Here is a 25,482-nt window from a genome sequence, read left to right on the forward strand (position 1 = left end):
GAATCTAGAATTTCACTTTCTTTTCTGCTTATGCTGTGGTGGGAATTGAACCCAGAGCCTTCTGCATAGTAAGCAAGCTCTCTACCACTGAGCTATATTCTCCACTCCTTGAATCAAGGATTTGAAGAAAGAGAAAGAATTTGCTAAACAGAGCAAGAAGAAACACCCAGAGCCTAACCTAAGGACAGAGCAAGAGAGTTGAGAATGGCATACCCAAGGATCAACTGCAGAATTAGGTTGGAACTTGAAGACCTGTAGGGAGAAGATAAATTGTGGAAATTTATGGAGGTGAAATTTGTATTTTAATTCTGTAGGAGTGAGAAAGGCAAGCGTGCTGTTTAAGAATGCAAGCTGTACAGTCACCTTTGTTTTACAGAGGGAATTATCTAGGCAAGGTGAAAAGTCAACCAGGTGCACAGAAAATGGCAAGAGTTAGATACCAAAGGAAGTAGCAGACACACGCCACCTAAATCCACTAGCTGGGCTTCCGGCTTCCAGCCTTTAGACCTTGTGCTGGTGTGTCCTACTGTGTCCCTTTTGTTTGCTTCGAGTTTCTCTTCATTTCTCTTAGCAACCAGGGTGGTTAGTACCACGAAATCTAGAATTCATTCTGCCCAAGCATGGAAGAATGCAATGGCTGTGGTATAAGTTCAATGAAAACAATACCCAGATGTTTCCGTGCCTCTAGCCCCAGAACACATCCCAGTGTCTTAGAGGAAGGACGGGGCTGAGGAAAATGATGAGCTGGTTTGACCTGAGGCAATTTGAAAGTCATGTTAATTTCTTCCAGCTGCAGTGACAAACTACCTTACAAACGGGAGTGCTTAGGACAGTGGGAATGCATTCTCACAGATCTGGACGCCAGAAATCTGAAGTCAAGATGGTAGAAGAACCATGACCCCCTGAAAGGTCTACTGCAGAATCCTCCCTTCCTGTTTCCTAACTAACTTCTGAGTTTGCTGGTAATCTGTGGCCAGCTGTGCCTTACAGCTGCATCTAGTCTCTGTCTCTGTTACCAACTAAGCACTTTATCTCTGAACACCAATTTACCTCTCTGTAGAAGTATACCTGTCATTGGATTAGGCCACCCTAAACCAAGATGGCTAATTAAATTGATAACATCTGCAAAACCTTAGTTCCAAATTAACTCACATTTCAGAGGTATCCTATTGAGGATAAGGTATCTTTTGGGGAAGATAGTCCATCCGCCAGTGAAGGGTGGGGGATTTTGCTATTGTTTTTCTACCAGTTCAAATCTCTTCTGGGGGGACTCGTGCCATGTAGAGCCAGCTGGACCAGTGCCCACTCAAGTTACACAGCTGCAGATAGATCTCTTTTCTAGAAACTGTATGCATCCATTCTCCCAGAGTTTGATGACCTAGGACATGCCTGTCACTGTCGGAGAGGCTGATATGGAGAGATAAGAAAGCCACCACAGAATCTTCTCTGAACAAATCAATGATTTATGCTTTCAATTTATCAACAGCAGGTTAAAATCATTAAGACCTAAATAAAGTTCTAAGGTGTGGCTTCTGTAGGATGTGTGGTCTTGGTCCTAGATGTCTTATTTAAATAACAAGAGCCTTGCTCTGAGGTGTGGTTACTCTTAACCCTTAAGGCCAGATAAGGAGAAATTTAGTTTAAGGCGTGGTTACCAAATGTTTGGAGAATCAAGGAAGAAAGTCTGTTTCTTCTTTGTATCTTGATAAAGAAGTCTTTTGCCTTTTTGAATGGGGTATTTAAGAATGTTGAAGAATAAACTTGGGGCATTCAGTATTCACTGGATTGCCCTCCTGACTCTATTCTGTGTCTCTGTCTCTTTCTTAGTATCTTTTCCTGCTATTTCTCAATCCATACTCCCCCTCTCAGGTATGGACTGGGCAAGTCAGCTGGATCCGACTGAAGCCCTGAAAAGACGGGTTACTACAGGCTATATGACAATGTTGGAGATTACATTCAAATAGAGTCCAAGGCTTTATAAAGTGGGGTAGGGGTAAGATGGAAGGGTAGATTAAAGAGAGTGGAAAGTGCAATAAAAATCAAGTGAATTTCATGCACACTCACTGATCAAGCAGGCAGGCAGATCCAGGCCACACAGATAAACCACACTAAAAGCATTGACTTAAAACAGTGGGAAGCCACTGAGGAGTAAGAGCAGGGCAATGGTCTGATCTCAGTTGCATTTTAGAAAGCCTCTTGATGGAAGGTCCTTGGGAAAAGTGAAAAGAGGCCATTGCATGATTGTAAAGGAAAGCCCTTGGGAGTGTTGGGGACAAGACACCTGTAGGGCTTACTGATTGTCATTTTGTTTTGTTTTTATGAAACTGTAAGGGTGCTCTGGGAAGTATTGGGTACATTTGAATGGTACAGTTGGATAGAGATGGGTTTCATACACCAAAAATATAAAAACAAGGGCTTATAAACAATATCTGATAGGAAATTAGTTATACTTACAACATAATACAAAAGAGATAATTCAATGGAAAAATGAACACAAGATTTGAGTAGACATTTTTCTAATGGGCACACAAAAATACTATGTTGCATCATTTCGGAGGCACAAATATAAGCACAGTGAGATGTAGCACTCATTTGGATGTCTATAATCCCAAAGGATTGGTAATTAAAAGTGCCAGCTAGGGTGCAGAGAAAGCCATACATGATTGGTAGGAATGTGAAACAGAGAAGTCAATTCAGAAAACAATATGGCAGTTCCTCACAAGTTTGTAACATTAGGTATATTCCTGAGGTACTGAAAATATGCGAATACAAAACATATATATGAATATTCAGAGCAGTGTTGCTTATGTCTAAACAGTGAGGAAAAAAATAACATGCTGATCAGTGGATACATAAATAGATAAAATTGTACCTACCCACACAACCGGATGTTACTTATAAACGAATGAAGTATGGATTCAACCCACAATCTTTAAAACATTATGTTTAGTGAAAGAAGCTATCCACAAAGTCTGTTTATTAAATATCCAAAATTGACAAAGCTGTTGACACAGAAATTAGTTTAGTGTTTGACAGTATGTAGGTTGGTTTTGTGCCAGCTTGACTCAAGACAAAGTCATTTTGGAAGAAGAATTTCAATTGAGAAAATGCCTTAATTGGCCTGTAGGAAGTCTGTTGGGCATTTTCTTGATTAATGAGTGATGTTGCCACTGCCCACTGTAATGTTCCCACCCCTGGACAGGTGGTTCTGTGATGTGTAAGAAAGTAGGGTGAGCAATCCAAAAGCAGCATTGCCCCCCCCCTTATGCTTTAGTTTCTGTTTCCAGGTTCCTGCCTTGTGTTCTAGCTCTACTTCCTCCGTGTTGGGCTATTAGCTGAAAGTATAAAAATAAATAAACCCTTTCCTCTTCACATTACTTTTTCTCAAGGTGTTTTGTAACAATAAAAGCCTTAACTAAAACAGGAAATGGGTAGAGAATGGATGCTAACCACTAATGGGTATGGAGCTATGTAGACAAAACTTGTCACATAACTTTGTGAGTACCTGAAAAGCTACAGAATTAATTATGCACTTCAAACAGGTGAGTGGTGCAGTAAGTGAATTCAGTCTCGATAAAGATACTATATCATTAAAAGTTAGTATTCTGTGGAAAGGAGAGGGCTCACAAGTCCCCACTCCCTGCCAAGGAGCTTGGCTTCTAGGGGCAGGAGAGTCATTTTTCTTCAAAGGAATGACACCTGGTGATAGATCAACCACACCTGTGAGTATATGGGCAGCACAATTGGACTCAATGGGTTTAAAAAAATGAAAAAGAAAAAAGAGATGATGAAGTTTGAAGAGGTAGGGCATATAAGGGTAAATTTGGAGGAATTGAGTCAGAGTAGGTGGTGGTTAGGATTAAGGTACATTGCATGCATATATGAAACTCTCAAAGAATTAATAAAATACTACATTTTGAAAGGAAAATTGATATGCTGAATGCATTTTAAATTCAATCTCCTACCCTCTTCTCTCCTTCCCTTCTGTGATAGTTTGAAATAAAATGCCCCCCAAAGGGAGTGGCACTATTAGGAGGTGTGGCCTTGTTGGAGGAAGTGTGTCACTGTGGGGGTGGACTTTGAAGTCTTTTCCTCAAGCTTCACTCAGTGTGACAATCAGTTGACTTCCTGTTGCCTGCAAGATGTAGCACTCTCGCTTCCATCACCATGTCTGCCTGCCCGATGCCAAGCACCCGACCATGGAACCTCTGAAACTGTAAGCAAGCCCTCTCAATTAAATGTTTTGTTTTTTTTTTTTTTTTTTTTGTAATAGTTTCTGTGGTCACGGTTTCTCTCACATCAATAAAACCCCTAAGACACATTCCCACCCTCATTTTGTTTCTTCCTCTCATCTAAATTATAAACCTGTGATAGAATACATTTAGTCCATGAATTATAGTGTAATGACATTGTCAACTGGGAAATAAGAAAAAACAGTGAGCCAAATGTGCAAAATTCACTTAATTGGAGCAACCACAGACAAGAAAGAGAGAATATCAGGAGTTTAAATTTTCCTGTTGATATTTATTCTTTTTGTTTCATTCAAAATGTAAACATTTAAGATATTGTACCAGGTACTATTTTATGATTTCCAAGCCACACATATTCTCCTTAGTGTAAACTCCACATCAAGTTTCAAATGCTTAATAACCAGTGGGCATTGCTTATGCCCTCCTTAATATAGCAAATAATTTATAGTAGCTGACTTTGGTCCATCACAAGTTGCTTAAAAAGGTAAAATGCAAATCACACTTGGAAATCTCTTGACAGTTACACAAACTCAAAACAGAAAATTCCACAAAAGATCTGTGTGTCTTGAACAATGTCCAAGTTGGTTTGATAGCACCGTTGGGATTCCTAGAACCACAAGGAAGGGTGTGCAGCAGCTGACTTTGCTATTGCTCTTTCCTCCTCAAGAACTTTCAGACCTGACCACCCCCTTAGTTTTGGAAGGATGGAAGCTTGACCCAAATGGGGTTGGTCAGTGGCCAATGTCAGCTGATGATCCCTGGAGAAACTGGCTAATTATGAAACAGCTCTCTGGGGATTCAGATATCCCAAGGATTGAATCCAAACCCATGTTTCCTTGGAGTGAACCCAAACTTTCATTATTACGACTTACAAGAGTTGTCTGAGGCCCTATCCCTGCAACTGTGGAAGAGTTTGTTAGGTGCTCTCTGTGGCTGAACTCAGAGCCAATATGGATTTCCAGAGTCTCTTTAAAAGTGTAGAGAATTGCGCCTTTATAATTTAAGACTCTTCTAGGCTTGGGAGAATTCCCTGGACCTATTGTAGTTTATGGTTAGGTCTTTAGAACTTAATTAAATTGGATTCTGGAGATGAGGCACATGGGCAGAGAAAGTAGCCCTTAGTCTCATCTTTAATTTGAAGAACATCCCTTTCATTTCTCAGTGGTAGGTCTACTTGGTTATCTCCCTCCTGGGATTAGCTCTAAAGTCACAGAAAAGTTCAGGAGGAGTGATGTGTGTGCATATTCCCAGAACATTTTACTTTTACAGAACACATCACATTTAGAAAAAGCAAAGTCTACAGCCATAGCACCATGAACATACTGTATCTCATCTCATCTCTGAGGCTAGACAGGGTTAATAGTGGGTGGGAGATTTTAACTGGGGAAGATAATTAGGTTTCAAGGCAAAACTAAAAGGAGGTAAAATTCTGCCAACTAATTATTGTCATCAGAATATATGCATTAGTTTATTACTGACCTCTACTTATTCTCATTCTTTCATTCAACATTTCTTATGTAGAAATTATACTTTATGAGACAGAGCTCTGAAATTTTGTTATATAACTTAAGGGTTTTTAAGGATGAGTGAAGGAGAGGACAGAATAGACGAAGAAAGAAAAAGGCCATATTGTGTACACTCTTATTATCCCCTCTTGATTTTAATGATTCACTTTTAATTTAATCACTTGAATGTCTCTCAGAAACCCTTCTTCTGTAAAGGCAGTCAAGCCAGCTTCCTGGAATTCAACAAAACACCATTCTTTAGGGGAAAAGAAAACTTTGAACAATAGATGTCTGTTTCCACAGCTCCTATCAGTGTTCTGAAAGTACTAATTTGCTTTCAACCACACAACAAAAGCTGATTCCCCTCCTTTCCAGTTGATTCCATGGTTTGTTGGAGCTTTAAAAACACATTACATAAATCCTTAGAAATCTTTTGTGAGGATAAACACGACATTTTCAAGCAGTGATCTTTTGCTCTCTTGATTCAAGGCACTGTAGCAACTCCATCTTTACCAAACCTGGGTGCTGTGGGGGAGTCCTTTTCTTTTTCTAAGCCAAACACCAAACAAAGGCTTCCTCCCTCTGAGATCTGATGTTTTGTCTTTCCCTAACACAGTGTTACTTTTAGTGACTCATTTAGTGCCAACTCATTTTGAATACAAAGCAACAAGATTAATAATCTCCTCAATTTATGATGGGGTCGCTCCCAATAAACCTGTCATAAATTAGAAATATTATTTAGTCAAAACGAATTTAATACACCACCCTACAGATCTTCACAGTTTAGCAACACATGGTGCTCTAGGATATTGTGTGTTTCCACCCAGGATCCTGTGGCTGGTTGGGTGCTGTGGCTTGCTGCTGCATCTGGCCAGCCTCGTGAGACGGTGCCACACTGCATAATACTAGACTGAGAAAATGTTCAAGTTCAAAATTCAAAATGCATTCTGTTGAATGTGTCTTGCTCCCTCACCATAAAAAAATATAATCAGCTCTTTTTATAGTCCTCTTCTGGACTCCTGAAATATGAAACTTGTGTTTGATATGTCACTATTCTTAGGAATGAGTTAAGATTTCTTTTCTTTTCTTTTTGAGACAGGGTTTCACTGTGTAGTCCTGGCTGTCCTGGAGTTCACTATGGAGACCAGGCTGGCCTGGAACTCACAGAGATTCACCCGCCTCTGCCTCTGGAGTGCTGGGATTAAAGGTGTGCATTATCACTGCCCAGCTGGGTTAAGATTTCTAATGTTCTTATTATCACTGAGACATCTCTTCCTTTCTAAGCCTATACTGACATAGCCAGTATTCACCTGCTTTGTGCCCTGACTCAAGAGCTAAAGAGTGGCAGTGTCTGAGGGAAGTAAGTGGTCATAGGCAGCTGAATCAAGTAGGCAGATGATCGGAATGCATCAGTGTTCAGGGCCTGTGGTTCACAAGGCTTTATACCATGAGAGATTGTGTATTAAGTCTCATAGAACCCTTCGATGAAATTGATGAAGCTATTGCGTGCTCAGATTTTGAGAGAGGAAATCATGGTTTCCGCCAGTTCTATGAGTTGTCTAGTTGTTTTTGATCCTTTAATTGTTTGACTGGTGATCTCTACTGGCCTGTGTGCTTTCTGAGACTGTGTCATGAAACACGCCATGCACCAGGACAGAAACAGATGGCACATGTTGCTTTCCTGTAGCTAGACCCCCTCTTTCTGGAACAGAATAGACTGAAGAATTGTGGCTGCAGATCCCAAGTATGAGCCCTTGAATGTAGACAGGACACAGAGGGCCTAATTGACAGGGCAAGGCAGGATGAGAGGGACCCAGGATGACTATAGGATATCCATTTAATGTTTGACTGATGCTGGGGCAGACTACTGCTCACACTGTTCATCTTCATCAAAGATGTGCGAAGAAAGGAGAAAACTATGTAGTGACGGGAATGAAAAGATAAAAATGTCAAATTTTTAGGTAAAACAGTTTAAGAATTTCTCTTTTTTAAAAGAAGGGACTTTGTGTATATATTCAAGAATAATATATTTACAAATTTAACGACCTTGATTGTGTTAATAAAGCTATTATTCATAAAGAAAATGAAAACTGCCCCATATTGGAGGTTGGCCATATGGGAACAGTGTTTTGGAATGAGCAATATGACAAGCTAGGCAAAGTATAAGAGGAGAATCAAGGCCAGTGCATAGCAGTTCAGCGGGACAGATGGAGCTGAGCTGGTCTGACCCTTCAGCATGCATTCCACCCTGGACCAGGACCCATTGTTGGGCAGTGGGGTGATGCCTGCTACATTGCACATAATGTTGTAGACGTCCACAGATCTAATTGGAGCAGCTCTGAAGTTGGACTTGAAATCTAAAAGGCAAAAACAGACAGGGAGATGGTCATGATTGGTCACTCAGAAAAGGAAGGTTGTCTTAAAGATGGAGAAATTCTGCTCAGGCCCAGGGAAAATCAGCTCTGTCAATGCCTGTGGCCAAGTGATTATAAATGAGGAAGCATATGTGGGCAGTTATAGGCAGTGAAGGAACAAACATTCTATTGTGGAATATTTGTTTACACTGTAAAGATGTGCCTCTGCCTAAGGTGCCTTCTGACTGGTTTAATAAAGAGCTAAATGGCCAATAGCTAGGCAGGGAAGCTAGTTGGGATTTCTGGGGAGAGGAAAGGGGAGGAGGAGTCAAGGAAAGCAGGAGATGCCATCGAGATGCAGAATAAGATGGACACACAGACTGGGAGAGTGGCAAAAGCCATGTGGTAGAACATAAATTAATAAAAAACATATGGGTTAGTTTAAGCTATACAAGCTAGTGGGACAAGCCTAAGCTAAGGCTGAACTTTCATAATTAATAAAAAAGTCCATGTGTATCTTCCATGGAATACAGAGATGAGAGTCTCCAAAAGACAAGTTAGCAGACAGACTTCTTTATGCTTAAGCTTCTTATGCTTCTGTTACAATGTAGCATTCCGGCAGAGGCCAACAGACCCACTAAGCTGTTCCTTTTGTTTAGAGCACTGGGGAACCAGGGTGGTCAAAAAGATAAACTATTTTGCTCTTTGAAAACGTCCTGGATATCTTCTAGAACGTCTCGCTAACCAGAGCTGATACCTTGGGTGCTTTCCAAAGTACCTGTAACAACTCAAGAATGTCTCTCTCTTCCTGTCATCCCAAAGCCACAGTTGTATATGGCCCATGAAGCTGTATCATCTCCTGGAGACGGATAGCTCACCAGCAATGGCAGTGTTGTTCTCAGTATTTTTAGAGAATTAACTGAACATTGCTTGTGGCCATAGGGAAAATGAGAAAACGTATTGGAGTTGAGATTTCAAGAAGACTTTAAGTGACCTTGTGCCTCTACCCAAATCCTGTGCCAGCAGAGGGCATTAAGCATAGGTGTGTAAAGCAGGGGCTGGTCATGCACAGCATTATTATCCAGGTAGCCCTCTAAAACAATAGGACCCGTGTGCCTGTTACGTCCCTGTGGGACAGATGATGAATAGGGAGCCCTTTTCCTTTAGACCCCTGGTTCTCCACCTTCCTCGTGCTGTGACCCTTTAATATAGTTCTTCATGTTGTGGTGACCCCTGACCATAAAATTATTCTCATTGCTACTTTATTACTGTAACTTTGCTGCTGCTATGAATTGTAATGTAACTATCTGTGTTTTCCTATGGTCTTAGGAGAACAGATCCCCATGAAAGGGTCATTAGACTCCCAAAGGGGTCACGACCCATAGGTTGAGAAGCACTGCCTTAGACAGTGACACTCTGAATACAATAACAAGCAACTTTGCTTTTGGGCCCAAAACAATATATCTAACAAAATAGCCTAAGCTACGTTAAGACTGAGTTTAGAGTTGAGTTTTGATCCATCAACAGAGGCCTGTGTTTTTAATGTTCGTCTTAGATTTTCAAAGGAGATACAGGGGACTTGAGAGGTGCCAACTGGGTCTTTCTATCTCAGAAAAGAATCATTTCATGTGTTCTGATAAAAATGATCAGATACTTAATTTTAAAAGACACAAACAACGTCTCAGAAATAACTTCTGGGAAGTACAGTACTGATACCAATTCTATCCCTGGAATTATAATTATGGGAGGAGATTATAGACAAAATCCCCTGGCAAGCATATGAGATCTAGAGAAACCTTTTAAGAAATGGATTTTACTAATTTTGGAGAATTAAAGAGTGAATTTGGTGTGAAGAGACACCGGCACTCTACAGGGTGTGGGAAATGGCACCTAAATCACAATGCCAGACACAACAGCCATTATTATCAATAAATAAGTATACTAAGTGGCAGCAAGGAAAAAATTGGGGTTAAAAATATTCACCTTATAAATGGCTTGGAGGGTTTATTTTCTTGTGAAGAAGGGAGAATAAGGATCTGAATTGCTTTAAAGTAAAAACTAGTTTTAAAAAATGAGATCATAGCTGCACAGGAAAATACAAAAGAGGCCTTTCTCAATGTCAAGGCAAAGTATGTAACTGGATGGGGGTGGTGGTGACACAGTGCCCTCACATGAACCCACCACAACCTAAGAGATCAATGGAAAGACTGTCCAAAGATTATGAAAGCATAATTATGAAAGTCCTCTCCTGAGGACTTGCCATGTGACCTGGATGTGAGTGTCACACTGCTTATCACATGAAGCCAAATCATCAGCTGGAGTAGGGGAGTGGCAAAGTGTCCTCTGACCTTTCAAAAATCCATGTTTCAAAGACAGAAAAAACAGTGGAGATGAAATTCTGACAAAAATCTTAGAGATGATGATCATATTTGAAATATGACTGAAAATGCAAAATTGTGTTCAATGCCTATGCCTGTTCAGAAGGAGAATACAGATCTCTCTCTGATGTATTTCATGGCTTTCTGTTCTAAAGGCATGGAATTTTGAGCTCAAGCCAAAGACATGCAAACTTTTAGAAAACTCCCCGGTAGATGAACAACACCTAGTCTGATTTAGAAGGCTTCCAACAAATTCCACTAGCTCAAGATAACATTTTGAACCTAGATTTGGATCTAAGTAACCCCTACAAGCTTAAACATGGGCATTACATTTGGGTATTAAAATTCATCTACTGATAAGAGAAGGCCTTGTAGGCTCATGCTGTGCCCAGCCACCTTCGGCTTTAGCACTGAAACAGGCTTGCTGGCTTGTGACCACTCATCACTCATTGATTCCTGCTCCTGCCATGTCATCCTGAATACAGGGTTCTCCAGGACAAAACCAGGTGGTTGAAATTAGAAACCGGCCTTAACTACAGAACGGTGGTTGTTTTCCTTTCTCTCTGGGCCAGACTTAGTGGCTTAGAAGGTTGGTATCTGGGCAGCTGCAATAATGCCCAGCTTCCTCCCTAAGCAAGAAGCTCAATCAATCAGTAGGTATGCACCTTTATCTGCAAGTGCAGCTAGATAGCTATTAAGGGGCTGGCTCTTAAATTTTCTTCTGAGTAAACAGTCAGCGTGTAAAGCTATTTAATCTTTCATGAGAATTGGAGCAGGAATGTGACGGTTTGTGAGAGGCTCTCAAGGAAACATTTTGCAATTAGCCAGTCCATTTTCATCAGGGGATGTCTTTCTGTCTGTAAAATACTGGGGGCTTTCCATTTGAAAGGAGCTGATGACAGAGCCTTCTATTAATGGACAAAACATCCCTGGTGAATTTAACTCCAAGTTAGCTTAGTGCTGGGTATTTCATTTAGAACTTTTCATGTGGGGCTAGATCGGCTTGTGCTTTAAAACACACATGAGACTTGCTGCTCATATACAGTCCAACAGACAACTGTTCAGCATTCTTGACCTTCCTTCCGTTTTCTGGGGGAAAAAAGCGCTGATACTTTTGACTGAATATCCTGATGACTGACTGACATTCTCCCAAATGAAATCCATGACCTTGGAACGTCTTTTTTCTGATCTACAACAGACCTCAACATAGTTTCAAAAGCCCCATTCTTAATTCCTCCTGCACTGAGGCTCCACAAGTCCTGGGCTTGGTCAACAGGGAGCTTCCCTAGCTTTCATTGGCCAATGGCAATGTACTCAGACATCCTCTGGTCTCCTGGACCTGTGATGGGAATTCAGCCAGAGCTCTATAAATGTTTGCTGTCACTGATTCCGATACTGACTTTGGGATTTGAGAATCATATGTGGGGTCATATGGGGGTCACCAATGGTTTTTCCAAGCTTAGGATCTTAACAGCTCTTTTGTGGTAAGTGAAGTAAATGGAGACAGACAAAATAAGAAGAGAGAATTAACATGGCTGGTCTCAATACTCAGATGAGCAGAGCAGAGGTCACACGCAATTGGAAATGAAAGAGCGGACATCCTTGAGTTTATCAACATGCAGAAATATGCCTTAGGAATACAGATGTCAGGGGAGAATAATTAATAAAGGAGTAGACAGAAGTGGAAAGGTTAGCTGTGAGGGGGTCGCCTGATGCTTCATAGCTGTTGGAGTGACTACTCCCTTCTCACTCACCCCTTGATGTCTTTCTTTCATGACATGTTTCTAGCAAACTGCTTGTTAGACTACTCGGTAAATTTTTCCAGTGTGCAGATTCATAATGCCCTATCAATTAAGTCAATGACCAAAGAGACTCTCTTCATTTGTCTTTTCTTCCAGACCTTTGGAATATAATCTGATCAAGAAAAGCTCAGCAAATTTTACTGTCATACAAATATCTCTCGTCATTCTGGCTCATTCTCAAAGTTAATCTCAAGGTCATTTCTGAGCCTGCCTGTCCTGGATTACATCCTAGTTTCTAGCTAGACTCTAAGTGGACCCCCACAGGGCTGGATATTCTAGACAAAGCAGGACTACTTAAGAGTCAGAGTCCAGGAAGCAATAGTGTCAACCCTGAGACCCGAAGCTGTCAGTAAACTGGAGTTTGATAAGCTTTTCTGGACATCAGATAGTTGTGAAAAAAATGTCTTGATGAATTAAGTAAAAAATGAATCACAGACATGTGGAATACATTTTCGGCACTATACTCAGGATTTAAAATTTACAAGGAAAAGTATTTGGCCACAATTGCCAAACCAAAGAAGCATCTGAAAGGAAGCCAGCCAAAGATGTTTCACGGAGAGCGGCTGGATTTGCTTATCTTGGCTCATAAAGAGGGTCCATAAAGAAACTGCTCCAGCTATGAAAGAGTGTCGTTAGTCCCTATTAGAGCTGCTTCCTTGGAATGCTGCCTACGAGTGTCCAGTCATCTCCTTGCCTACCAGGTCCGAAGGCCAGGAAGATGCCTCTCATGTCCATGAGTTCATTGTCATATCCATGCCATCCACGCTGCCAGCCTTCCCGCTTGCCAGTGCTGTTCATCCAAAACGGAAGCATCTCTCGATTCTGAAATCAAGAAAGGCAATGATTTTATATTGCCCCTGGACAATTACAACTAGTGGCAAACTGACTACAGTGTAGAGATTTACTTATCAGTATCACTGAGACTGGGGTTGAACAGCTTCAGTTAGGCCACTTCCTACCTCAGGTAGCTCCAACCCTTGGCAGCAGCCTCCTAAACATCTCTGGTTAAGGTGTTATCTTCTTACCCAGAGATGAATCTCATTGTGTAATAATGTTTGGACCCACTAGACACAGCATGTTAGAGATAGGGTTGTTAGAACCTGTCTGTGGTATAAAAGCTGATTCACTCTTTATCCCAGGTTCCTGCCACAGAGCTCCTAAAAGCCTTGGAATTTCCTAGATGACAAGAGGGGCTTTTTCCCTGATGATCCCTCCCTCCCCTACCAGAGTCTATGCAGAGATAACCATTAGACTGGGGGACTAGATAGGCTCAGGAGGGGCTGGTCACCCAAGGAACAGCCTCCTGAGTAGAAGGTTTGAGTATTTGTTCCTGTTCCCCAACCACTGGAGAGAGTGAGGTTGCTGGCTTTTGAATCCTGTCATGTAACCAATACAGTATCTCATCCCCACAAAACGATTCCCCAGATACAACCCTGCCAAGTGTGGTTCAGATACCTTCCAATGAATAAAAGCTTTGTGTTCTTCACCTCCCATCCATTTGGGTCTACATGGTTGTTCCCAGTTACGTCCCTCATAACAAAATTGTAGGCACAAGTGTAGCACTTTCCTGAGCCCTAGGATCCATTCTCATGAGCCGAGGCAGAGGGTGAGAACCCCAGCCAAATCAGGCATAAGTGTTGGTAGCCTGGGGACCCAGAGCTTGCACCTGGCAAGTGAGTGGAATCTTGCAGGACTGAACTCCTTAGCCTGTGATGTCTGCTCTAAACTCCAGGCATTTGTGTGAGGGTAAAATTGGATGTTCAGGTACCGAGATATTGAATGTTGTTTGGAAATACGATGTGTACAGATAGAGTCAACTCACTTTGTAGCAAAGCAACCAGAGCCCCAAGGGGTTCACTTAGCCCCTCCCAGTGCCCCTTCCATAGCACACTCCAGGGCATTCTTTTTCCAGCTCTACTCTTGAGACAACACTGTACTCATTCACCTCTGCTCCCTGTATTTAGCCATTTGAAGATGGCTCCCAAAGTCCTCTGTGTCTTCATTTCCTTCAACTCCTCTCCACCCAGGGAAGGCTGTCAGGGCAGCCATTTCCTTGTCAATTTCTAGACTATATTTTCTTGGCCTGCAGGTGTTCAGTTGTGGTGAAAAAGGAGCTTAAGGCTTTTTTTGGGTCCTCAAGAGCCCCCAGCAGGTCAAACACAACCCTAGCCATTTTTTGTAGACAGACCTTGTACTTATTTATTTATTTATTTATTTATTTACTTGGTTTTTCGAGACAGGGTTTCTCTGTGGCTTTGAAGGCTGTCCTGGAACTACCTCTTGTAGACCAGTCTCGAACTCTTGTAGACCAGGCTGGTCTCGAACTCACAGAGATCCGCCTGCCTCTACCTCCCAAGTGCTGGGATTAAAGGCATGCACCACTACTGACCGGCCAGACCTTGTACTTTTGACAGTCCAATCATCTCCCTGATGAGAATTCATCACTGCAAGTATTTCAAATGAAGAGTAGTATCAAAATGGCACAATCTCTGGTCATTTCTAGGTTGAGCTCCAAAGCTAATACTGGTATTGAAAGACCCCCGAAGAGGTACTTTCGTAGAAGGAGACCCGTACCCAAGAATCAGCGAGACCACGAACTTGGATGCAAATAGCAAGAGGCTTTATTGGAGACACGGGTACCCGGGGCGACTTAGCTTCTGTGAGGCCAAGCGCGCTGAGCCAAGGGAGAGGGGTCCTTATATAGCAAAAAGCGCAAGCGAGAAGCAGGGATTCTATTGGATAATTCAAATGAGGCGCAGTACAGAGCTATTCCCATTGGTCAATGTAAATGAGGTGCTACTCAGGGTTATTCAAATGAGGCGAAGTAGAGAGTCATTCAAATGAGGTGAAATACAGAGTCATTTCTATTGGACGGTTCAAGTGAGGCACAGAGCCATTCCAGACCAGCATATTCTCAAGGTCTGGTGTCTGGTACAACAGACTCAATTCCCCCCTCCGCGTCCAGATGGCTGACCTTGGGGGCGGAGACCTTGGGACGGAGTGTTCCCCATCGGGCGGGGGGCGCGGGGGCGGGGCCCCGGCCGGCCCACCTGGTGCTCGCCCTCGGGCCTCCTCTCGGGCTCCTTGCTCGGCCCCAGCCCCGGGGCGCGCTGCCAGGCGGGCAGGCAGGGGGCTCGGGGGGCCCCGCCGGGGTGGACCAGCTTTGGAGGGAACCGGCGGCCGGACATGCGGTGGCGGGGGAAGTGGAGGCCGGCAGGGGTGGAGATCGGGGAGGCGCAGGAGCGAGGCATCCGCCGCGCCCCATCAGCTGCCGACCGGAGGAGGAGGCAAACTTAAGAGCTAAGGGGCAGGGGTCTTTCAGTATTGTGTATTTACTGAGCCAAGCAATGATGTTTGCAATCATCACAATATCCTACTGTGAACAACCCTACCTTTTATCATTCATAATTAAAAACACTACAGCACAGGGAGGTTAAGTGAAAGTCTCAGTGTCACACAGCTAACAAGAGGCAGTGCTGTGCCAGAACTGGAACTCATGTCTTCCTGTCAGTCATCATACATATTCTACCATCCAGAAGCCACAGTGCTCCTGGTGAAACTGGACCATGAAGAGTCTTTTCATGTCCCAAGTCTTTACCCATCATGTGGGGTAGAGAGAGGAGAGTTTGCACTTGGATTGGCTATGGAGTTGAAGTTAGTTTTCCCCTCTCCAGTTCTCTGATCCCAAGTAGAAATTACATCACTTCTCTGAATTCACTTTCCCCGTTGAATGTAGAGATGCTGAGCACTCACCTTGTGGAGTTTGAGAGGCAGAGATGACTATGTGTTAAATACTTGGCACACAGTAGGTGCTCAGCAAATGGCTGGTCTGGTCACCAGATGCCACTAGCTGTGGGGTGAGGCACTCTGGCTGTGAGGTTTCAGGCTCCTCTGCTTCCTCAGCCATAACACATTGCATACTCATCCATTCTCACCCCATAAATCGCTCCTGAGCTTGTCTGCTTTCTAAAGGGTGCGTTTTCATTGACTCTCTGTTTCCTGGCTTTCCATCGTGTCTCTCCCCCTGCCCCCCACCTCCGCAGCTGTAGCTTGTATTTTTTTCATGGACATACTTTTACTGCATTGCTAGCTTTTCATGCTGCCTTTGTGTGTGTGTGTTTTAGCTGGCTGTAGTGAGGCTCACAACACATTCCAATTTAGCTTCATCAGCTAACTTATTTTGTTGCTTTTCCCACTTCCTGTCTTCAAGGCAGGGAGGCTGGAAGCCCTAAATGGAACGATTTGATTCTTTAAACCTCACTGTCGATGAACCCTGTAGTATGTCTGTTCCCCACAGTCAAGGGGAATGAAGAACTACAGTCTACAAGGCTACCATTTCTTATTGCACAAATAAATACAATGGTAATCTCAGTCCTGAAGGTAATTGGAGAATTGTCCAAGCAAAGATAAATCAATACTGTTTATTAAAGTGGCAAGTTGCCCCAGAGAGGTAAAAAACCCCAATGGCTATTTTCACAGATACAAATAATAATAATGAGCTGGTCATGTTAGGAGGGATGAATTCTTTTAAAGTAAATTGGTGGACCAGGTGATCTGTAAACACACTTTTAGTTTAAAATGATGCTTTTGGCATCTTCGTACTGTACTAGCATCCTCTTCTTGCTGCACACATGAGGAGCTATACAGTTCAAAGGGTGTGACACAGCTCTTTCAGAACAGAATGGGAAATTCTAGCTTTGGGGTTTTCTGGCTCCTGGTTGAAAAGCTGACCCTGTCCAGACCCCTACTGTGGACTGCCACACAGTGCCACCTAGTGACATGCTGGAAAAGTAACCAGACCATTTAGATCTGTCCAAAGGTGAAAAAACGTGTGTGTGTGTGTGTGTGTGTGTGTGTGTGTGTGTGTGTGTGTGATATATATATATATATATATATATATATATATAATATATATATATATAGAGAGAGAGAGAGAGAGAGAGAGAGAGATATGCATGGTTGCAGGAGACGGGGCTACAATGAGGAGACGGCAATCAAGAGGAACAGATATCCTACAGCTTCTCCTCCATGGCAGGACCTGGGGGACACTGCTGGTGCAAGGTCTGACCCTAAGGATGCTCCCAGAAGTGAAGGACTTTTATATCACTCACCTCATATGGGAGAAGACCAGAAGAAAGCAACAGCCAGAGTGCAAAGTCATAGGGCTTTCTACTCTCGCCTAGGGACGTGCCAGCCCATGAAAGTCACCAGCTGTCCCAGTTAGCTGCCATTAGGACTTGAGAGAGTCAAGACTTCAGTTTTAAAACTGGACCAGACCCAGGCAAAGCATCGCAAGTTGATGGATCTGCATTTAGCACTATGTGCAGAATTCAATGATCTTCACATCTTGTGACCTTTCCAGCACTTATGGCACCTACCAAGGCCCTGCCATGCACGTGAGTTGATGCAATGGACAGGAAGGCTCCCAGGTGTTCGTTCCTTCATACACTACTCAACATTCTGATCGTTTCCAATGGAAAGGAACTAGAAGTTGACAGCACCATACAATGGAACCCTGGGAAAAATGGATGAAGGCTTTGGATTTGGATTCGACTTCTTCCATCGATTTGTGCCTGTGCTCCATTCCCAGCCCACCACCATGGCACCTATGATGCACCAGACTTGCATTTGGGGTGCCAGAGGGAAAAATGGTAAGAGTTGCAGTTTCTAGATCAGAGCTTTGTTTCAACCATCCTTGGTGTTAATGAGGAAAAGTGACATTCAAGTCAGAGTCAGTAGGTGAGGTTTGTTCAGGCCTTCCTGGGGACTGTTGCTTTACATTCCACCATCCAGGACTCCTTGTGTTAATCTGCAGTGAACTAAAAGAGTGGCCAGAGGTGTCAGGATGGGAGCGAGAGTAGAGGTAGGCAGGATGGGAAAAGGAGGAAGCAGTCTGAGCAGTGTGGATCCATTGTTTCCTGTTTCCACACAGGAAGGCTTCTTGCTCTGCTGGGCTCATTTTACTCACCTACCATTGTGTGTCTGGAGTACATTAAAATGTCTGACTCTCACCTGTTGGCTCCCATGTCTCCTGATAGATTGCTGAGTCTCAGGGAAGCATAACTCTGAGGAGACAGGAAGGCAGTGTGTGGCATCTGGCCTTTGTGTCCTGCCCTGAATCACAGAATGACTTCTGGAGATGTGGACATGTCACTAGAATGGATGCTGTCTCTGGCCAAAGGGCCTGTAGTGGGACTTCACTGTATCCTCCCCTTGGTTGATGCCTGCTTGTCTTTTTTTCCATAGAGGTCACAGCTGTGGTGGAAACACTCACTGTTCATGCTGGTGGCTCAGAAGCCAGGCTGGGCATAGACTACCCTGAGCATGTCTTACAGTCCACTCTTGGATGCTTGCATTCTGTAGGTCAGGGTGTGTTTGAGCTTGATCTCCCTCCTATTGGAGCATGGAAACCCTAGAAGCCATTCATCCAGCACCGTTAAATAGTAATTCATAATTTCCTGAAGACAGGATTTGTTTTTATTGACCACTGTCTCAAGATCAGATCATGTGTTTTCCATGTGGCTCTTCGTACAGTTTGAGAAGCCCTTCCCAGAAAGGCTGCAAAGCTTCAGGGATGGTATAATCAAGCATAAAATCAGCTTTGACCCAATGAACTATCCAGGCAGTCCGCTTTCTCTAACTGGGCTCCATTCTTGTTGGCTGGTGCCTGAGGAGTACCTGGTTGCTATGTGTTTACCATTGTCCCTCTTCCACCACTGTTATTATTTGGATTTGGATCTGGAATATCCCCAAAAGCCCGAAGTGTTAAGGGCTTGACTTCCTATGGTACCATAGGCAACTGACAGAACCTTTAAGAGGCGGGCTCTAGGGGGAGGAAGTTGGCTCATTGGAAGATTGACTTTGAAGGCGATGTTTGGACCTTGCCCCTTTCCTTCTCTCTTTGCTTCACAAGGACCAAAAAAGTGGATGGGCCTCCTCTGCCATGTGCTCCCACCATGGTGTGAAGTGTTGGCCCCACATAGGATCAATTAATCATGGAACCCTGAGCCAAGTAAATTCTTTTTTGTCTTTTCTAGTGGATCAATTCAGTCACAGTAACAGAAAGCAGACTAACAAAACCACTGAGAGTATAAATGTTTTTCTCTTTAAGTTATTTCAAAAAAATCTTGGTGGGGGGGGTTGGGGAGGTTGTTATAGAAATTTAATTAATATTAATAAAATGTGAAACCTATTTAAGGTGAATTAGAACTCTAATACAAAGTTAACGTACTATCTTTTCATAGGTCATGCTTTTCACAGGTATCTCCCTCCTCCAAAGAGAGGGAAACCAGAGTTACACAGTGTTAACTCAGAATGAGAAGGAGGAGCAACAATGTCCCAGTCGTGGGGAGGCACTGATGAAAACACCTGTGAGCTGAGGGCGCTTTGCCAGTCTTGGATCTGTGCTAGGGTTGAGAAGGAGTTGTGCTTTCTCCTGTTCATCACGTGTTCTGTAGCCATTGCCTCCAACTCAAAGCATTTCTTCCAGGAGGGAAGATTGGGCTTGTAAGACTCAAGACTCTACCTCCACTTACATGGGTAAGAAGCTCAGAGAGTTGGAGGATTCACTAAAGCCCTCTTGACAGTTGCTTACAGAAGCAGGTGATAGCTGCTGGCCAGAGGAGGTTGTTGAGGTAGGGGAGTGGTGCAGCTGTCTGCAGGTCATCCACAGAACTCCATGGATGCATTGTCTATGAGTTGTTACTCAAACTGGGCTTTCCAGGCACGCAGTTGCCTTGAGTCACCTGGGCTGTGAAACAGGTGGCAAATGCTCCTGTCAGTACCACTGGTTCATGGAATTATTGCTTTGGTTTGTTATCAGTGACCTGTGTGAAATGAGGCTTTTTTTGGTATCTGAGGGAAGGCCACATAGCCCCATTGGCTTAGCTTTTGTACCACTGCTTTTTAAAAGTGTTAGGCAGGGTGTCTTCCCATTTCAGGTTTCTAGGAGCCCCTGGGGAACAGTGGTCTTAAACTTGAGTATGTGTTCACCACATGCCATTCCCAAGAGCTATCCTAACAGTCACTCTGTTTTTGTCTTAGCAGGATTTAACTACTCAGCCTTGGTGCCCTGACTTGACCTTGGAGAGTCTCCTGCCACCTGCAGCTTGATCCCTGACCTCGAAAATGGTAGATAGCATAGTTAGCAGGGATCAAGAGGAGCCAGGGTAGAGTGAAGTGCTGGGAAGGAGCACTAGGTGGGCCAGGGATCATTCTTTCTCTTTCCTGGGATCACATTTGTTGAATCATTTTGAGGAGAGTTGGGGGAGGCGTGCACTCCAAAACAGTTTCCCGTATGTGACCCCAGTCACTGTGGAGAGCAAGCTGCTCTAGCGTTCTACATCTGACTTCCTGGAGCTCAATTAGTTGAGCCTGGACAATACCACTCTAGCTGCCATAACCACTCAGAATCCATGGTTCCCAGATTGTCTTGATTTCCTCAACTATTTTGGACTTGGGCCTAACTGCCATTTAGCCACAGGCTTTAGAATTGAGCCTGGTGTGTCATACCCTTTAGTAGTTTTCAAAGCAAGTCTTTCCTCTATAGACAAATATTGGCCTCCTGTAGATGCCTGGGCCTGTGCTTTCCCACTTGTTTAACTGACATAGGGACAGGAATGATGAGCATAAAGCAACATGCTTCATAGTCCCTTTCAAGGCTCTTGCCCCAGCTTGCTTTTTTTCAGCTCAGTAGACACTTTCCAAGACAAGTCACAGAAATTGGCTCTTGAAAGCTGGCTGGGGGCTGGGTGAGCTGGCATGTCCTATTCATTCTGGGGCTCACTAAAGTTAGATTTACCACACTCATTGCCTTCCCTGGTTGAAATATTTCTAGAGCTATTAAGAGTTAGCTGAAGTCTTGAAATAGCCCTCCTTCCCTTGGTAATTGCTTACCAACCTATAAAGCAAATAGTCTTAGAGTAAGTAATCAATGCAACAGTCTAGGTATTTATTAGTCTGTCCAATCTGCTCACATGGACTGTGACTCTACTACACTATAGTATATACCCTTCCTGGACAGAGGCTAAGCTCAAAAGACCTTATCAAAGCCCTTGTTGTCCTGGAACTCACTGTAGAACAGGCTGGCTTCAAACTCACAGAGATCTGCCTCTGGAGTGCTGGGATTAAAGGCAAGTACCACCATGTTCTGTTTTACCTACCTTTAATACCTCAAGTCTCCCTCTTGAAGTTTTTCTTTTTTTCCCTTCCTTCCTCCTTCCCTCCTTCCCTTTCTTCCTCCCCTGCCTTTCTTTCTTTCCAGACAAGATCCCATGCATCTGAGGCAGGCCTGAAGCTTCCTATATGGTCAAGGATGACCTTGAACTTCTGGTCTCCTCCTGCTTCCACCTCTGTGTGCTGGGATTGCTGGTGTGTGCCACAAAAGCCAGTTTATGTGGTGTTGGGGACGGAACCCAAGGCTTGCATGATAGGGCAAGCAGTTTACAAGCTGAGCTACACCCTCAGCCCTAATTATATATTTTAAAAACTGTTCGTGTAGTTGTCCATGGTGTGGATTCCCTTTTTTAAATGAGGTTTTCTTTGTTCTTAAGCCCACATCATGAAATACCTGGACATCCTTGCTGACTGGCTGACTCTCAGTTTTTAATAACTTAAATTAGTGTGGGTGATACACACAAAAGTAATATATAATATGATGTACATAACCATATAACATAAAATACTAATTTCCAGTTTCATTCAAGGAAGCATGACTCCACTGAGTGAGTGTGCGGAGATGAGTGGGACTCAAAGTTGGGACAGGCAGAGACTTTTTCAGGCTGTCCCAGGCTTTCTAGAGTGGATTACTGGTCTCCTGATGTGCCATGCCCTATGCCCTCTTCTTCGATGTTTTGCTTGGAGGCCCTGTCTTTTAACCCCAGCTTCTGCATCTCTTTGATGCTGTGACTGTGGTTCCTTATAAGGCAGTGCAGTACATCTCAGAAGCAAATCTAACCCCAGGCAGGAATTTTCTAGTCACATCAACCAGTTGGTTCATGAGACCTAAGGGAAGTTGCTAATGGTTTCTAGACAGGAGCAGATTTTCAGTGTCCTTAAAGAAACCGCACTACAAGAACTTCTTGGTTATATGGGTTTCTTTTAAGACCCTGTCTTCATAATTACCTTCTGTAACAATAAGTCTTTACTCCAAGCTGCCTGAGCCCTGCTGCCACATTAGTGCTTTTCGCCTGCCACCACGTTATGGTCCCAAGTAACACAGAGACTTATGTTAGGTACAAATGCTGCTTGGCCAATGACTAGGATTTCTCATCTGCTAGCTCCGTCTTAATTATCATAAATCTATATATTTTATAAGACTTAACTTATCAGATGCCTGCAGAAGCATCCTGTCTTCCTGGGATCACATGGTGACTCCAGAGCTGAGAGCAGGAGGAAGAGAGAGAGGGGACGACTTCCTTCTTGTCCTTGCTTATATATGAGTCTGCCTGCTCTGTCACTTCCTGCTTGATCTCTACTACATTTCCCAGAATCCTCCTTGACTCCTAGTCACACCTATCTTGTTTTCCTATTGGCCAACAGTACTTTACCAACCATTAAGGCAAACACATACACAGAAGCACTTCCCTCATCAATTACCTACCTTTTTTTACAGAAAGGCCTTCCCCACATGCATTCCATAGTCTCATGGTCCCACATACCCGCTTCTACCTCTAGTTTTGAAATATATACCCCTATCCCACAATAGTAGGTGGTGTGCAGTGAAAAGTCACATCATTTCTTTCCTGCTTTGGGGCATTTTGAATGAATGTGCAGCTTGGAGATGCAGCAACTATTTTGTGATCTTGAGGAGGAAAGCAGAATTCCATTAGGCTCCATCGGGACTTGATTTCATCAGTTTCTGCATTAAGCAGCTATGGAGCTGATCTCCAGTTAAATGTGATGGCAAATCATTTTTGAAGTCATTGTTCAAGTGATCTGTGACTTTGACACAGGCTTGGCAGTACATGCCATAATCTAAACACCCAGGAGGCTGAGGCAAGAGAGTAGTAAATTTGAGTCCAGCTGGAGCTATATAGTAAACTCCCAATAAAGCTATATGGAAAACATAGCAATACTTTGTTTCAAGAAGCCACAAATAAAAATAGAAAGGCAAATAGCTCATGGCTTATAACCCAACACATTTTAACCAGTACCTTCAGGTCTCCTGGTATTGTTTTCATCACTCAAGAAGACAGACATCTTTTTCCTGAATGTACTACAATAGGGTACCATATTTCCTTTATGGGAAGAACCTCTGCCAAAATGGAGGAAGTCTCCCCACCCCCACCTAGCTGGAATGGCATCATAGTACCTGTCCACCACTGTGGGGACCCAAAGCATCTCCCACTGGGACTGTGATGGCATCTCACTAGTTGTCCATCCTCTCCATGGTGATCTCTGGTTTTGCCATCCCTCTAGTTGCTTCTACCAAATCACCCCAAATTACTCCAAAGCCTGAGAGCCTCAGTCTCCCTACCTTCCATGCTGTAACCTCTCGGCCCTTCAGCACTTGAACTAAACATAAGAAAGCCAATGAGAGATGCACACGGTCATGCTAACACAGTGTGGTGCCCTACTATGGATTAATCCTCACAATAGATTGACCTCCAGGGCTTCGGAACAACTTCAGGAGACTTTTAGAAAATGAAAGATGTTTCAAAACAAAATCAAACAAAGCAAGTAGGTTCTTTGCTGTGACTCTGGAGGTCTTTCTTGATGGACTGATTGATGTCAGTGGGCCTCTTACAAGGTTGACTGTGCACCACAAAGGGCTGAGAAATGTTTGTTTTTGTATATTACAGACCCCATATGTGGCATGGATAAAACTGATTGTATTTTCATTATCATTTTGTATTGCTTTTTGTGTGATGGAGGGAGGTGGGGCCGGAATGATGATACATGGCAAGGTCATAGTTCAAAATATTCGCTCTCAGTGCATGTGCACTCCAAACAGGATGATAAACTAGAGTCACATTTTAGTTCCTGGAAGTGGTGGTCTTGGAAGCATTCTCTGAAAACCCTTTTTGTCTCTAGTTATTTTTTATAAAGATTTCCTATGGAGACCAGGTGGGCCTAGAGCTTGTCATCTCTCTCTGTTTCCATCTTAGAGACCCTGTAAACAACATGACACAGGAGGATGGATTCAGTCTAAGTAGAGCCTGACTGGCCTCTGCCTTCTGTTGCCAGTGGTTTCAAGCAGATCTACCTTGCTTTCAGTTCATGGTGACTTAACATTTCTCTCTATGAATACACAGGAATGACTCAGTCTTGCTCAGTAACTGGAGTTCATGTTACTGAAAGACCCGCTCGAAATGCCCCTGAGCCCCCTGCCCCGAAGCTGCCGGGGCCTCCCAAGCCTTCACCCCGGCAGGGCTCGCGCCCCCGGCCCGCCCCGCCTGGCACCGCGCCTCGGGGCTGGGGCCGAGCAACGAGCACCAGATGGGCAGGCCCGAGAACGAGCACCAGGTAGGCTGGGGCCGAGCAACGAGCACCAGGTGGGCCGGCACGAGGGCGAGCACCAGGTGGGCCGGCACGAGGGCGAGCACCAGGTGGGCCGGCACGAGAACGAACACCAAGGAGCCGGCCTGGAGCCCTGCCCCTGAGCCCCGCCCGATGAGAAACACTCCGTCCCAAGGTCTCCGCCCCCAAGGTCAGCCATCTGGACGCGGAGGGAGGGGGAATTGAGTCTGTTGTACCAGACACCAGACCTTGAGAATATGCTGATCTGGAATGGCTCTGTGTCTCATTTGAACCATCCAATAGAAATGATTCTGTATTTCGCCTCATTTGAAAGACTCTGTGTTTCACCTCATTTGAATAACTCTGTACTTTGCCTCATTTGAATAACCCTGTATAGCGCCTCATATACATTGACCAATGGGAATAGCTCTGTACAATGCCTCATTAGAATTATCCAATAGAATCCCTGCTCCTAGCTTGCGCCTTTTTCCCTATATAAGGACCCCTTTCCCTTGGCTCGGCGCGCTTAGCCACACAGAAGCTAAGTCGCCCCGGGTACCCGCATCTCCAATAAAGCCTCTTGTTTTTGCATCCAAGTTCGTGGCCTCGCTGATTCCTGGGTGTGGGTCTCCCTCTACGAAAGTACCTCTTCGGGGGTCTTTCAGTTACAGAGTCCTATGATTTCATGCCCTGCTGGTTTGCCATCCCCTCACTTGCCAAATGCCTACATCCAT

General features: G+C 43.9%; 1 protein-coding gene across 1 annotated transcript in view; it reads right to left on the reverse strand.

Annotated features, from left to right (window-relative positions):
* Positions 1 to 4,503: 4,503 nt before the first annotated feature.
* Positions 4,504 to 25,482, reverse strand: part of Enpp6 (ectonucleotide pyrophosphatase/phosphodiesterase 6) — a 102,495-nt gene continuing 81,516 nt past the window's right edge. Inside the window, exons 7-8 of the mRNA XM_027391077.2 lie at positions 12,988 to 13,111; positions 4,504 to 8,112 (exon numbers count right to left, since the gene is read on the reverse strand). Of these exons, the coding sequence (XP_027246878.1) occupies positions 7,907 to 8,112; positions 12,988 to 13,111 (330 nt within the window). The 3' untranslated portion in view covers positions 4,504 to 7,906. The remainder of the gene's footprint in view (positions 8,113 to 12,987; positions 13,112 to 25,482) is intronic.

Source organism: Cricetulus griseus, assembly GCF_003668045.3.
Source record: "Cricetulus griseus strain 17A/GY chromosome 1 unlocalized genomic scaffold, alternate assembly CriGri-PICRH-1.0 chr1_1, whole genome shotgun sequence".
NCBI classification, from domain to species: Eukaryota; Metazoa; Chordata; class Mammalia; order Rodentia; family Cricetidae; genus Cricetulus; species Cricetulus griseus.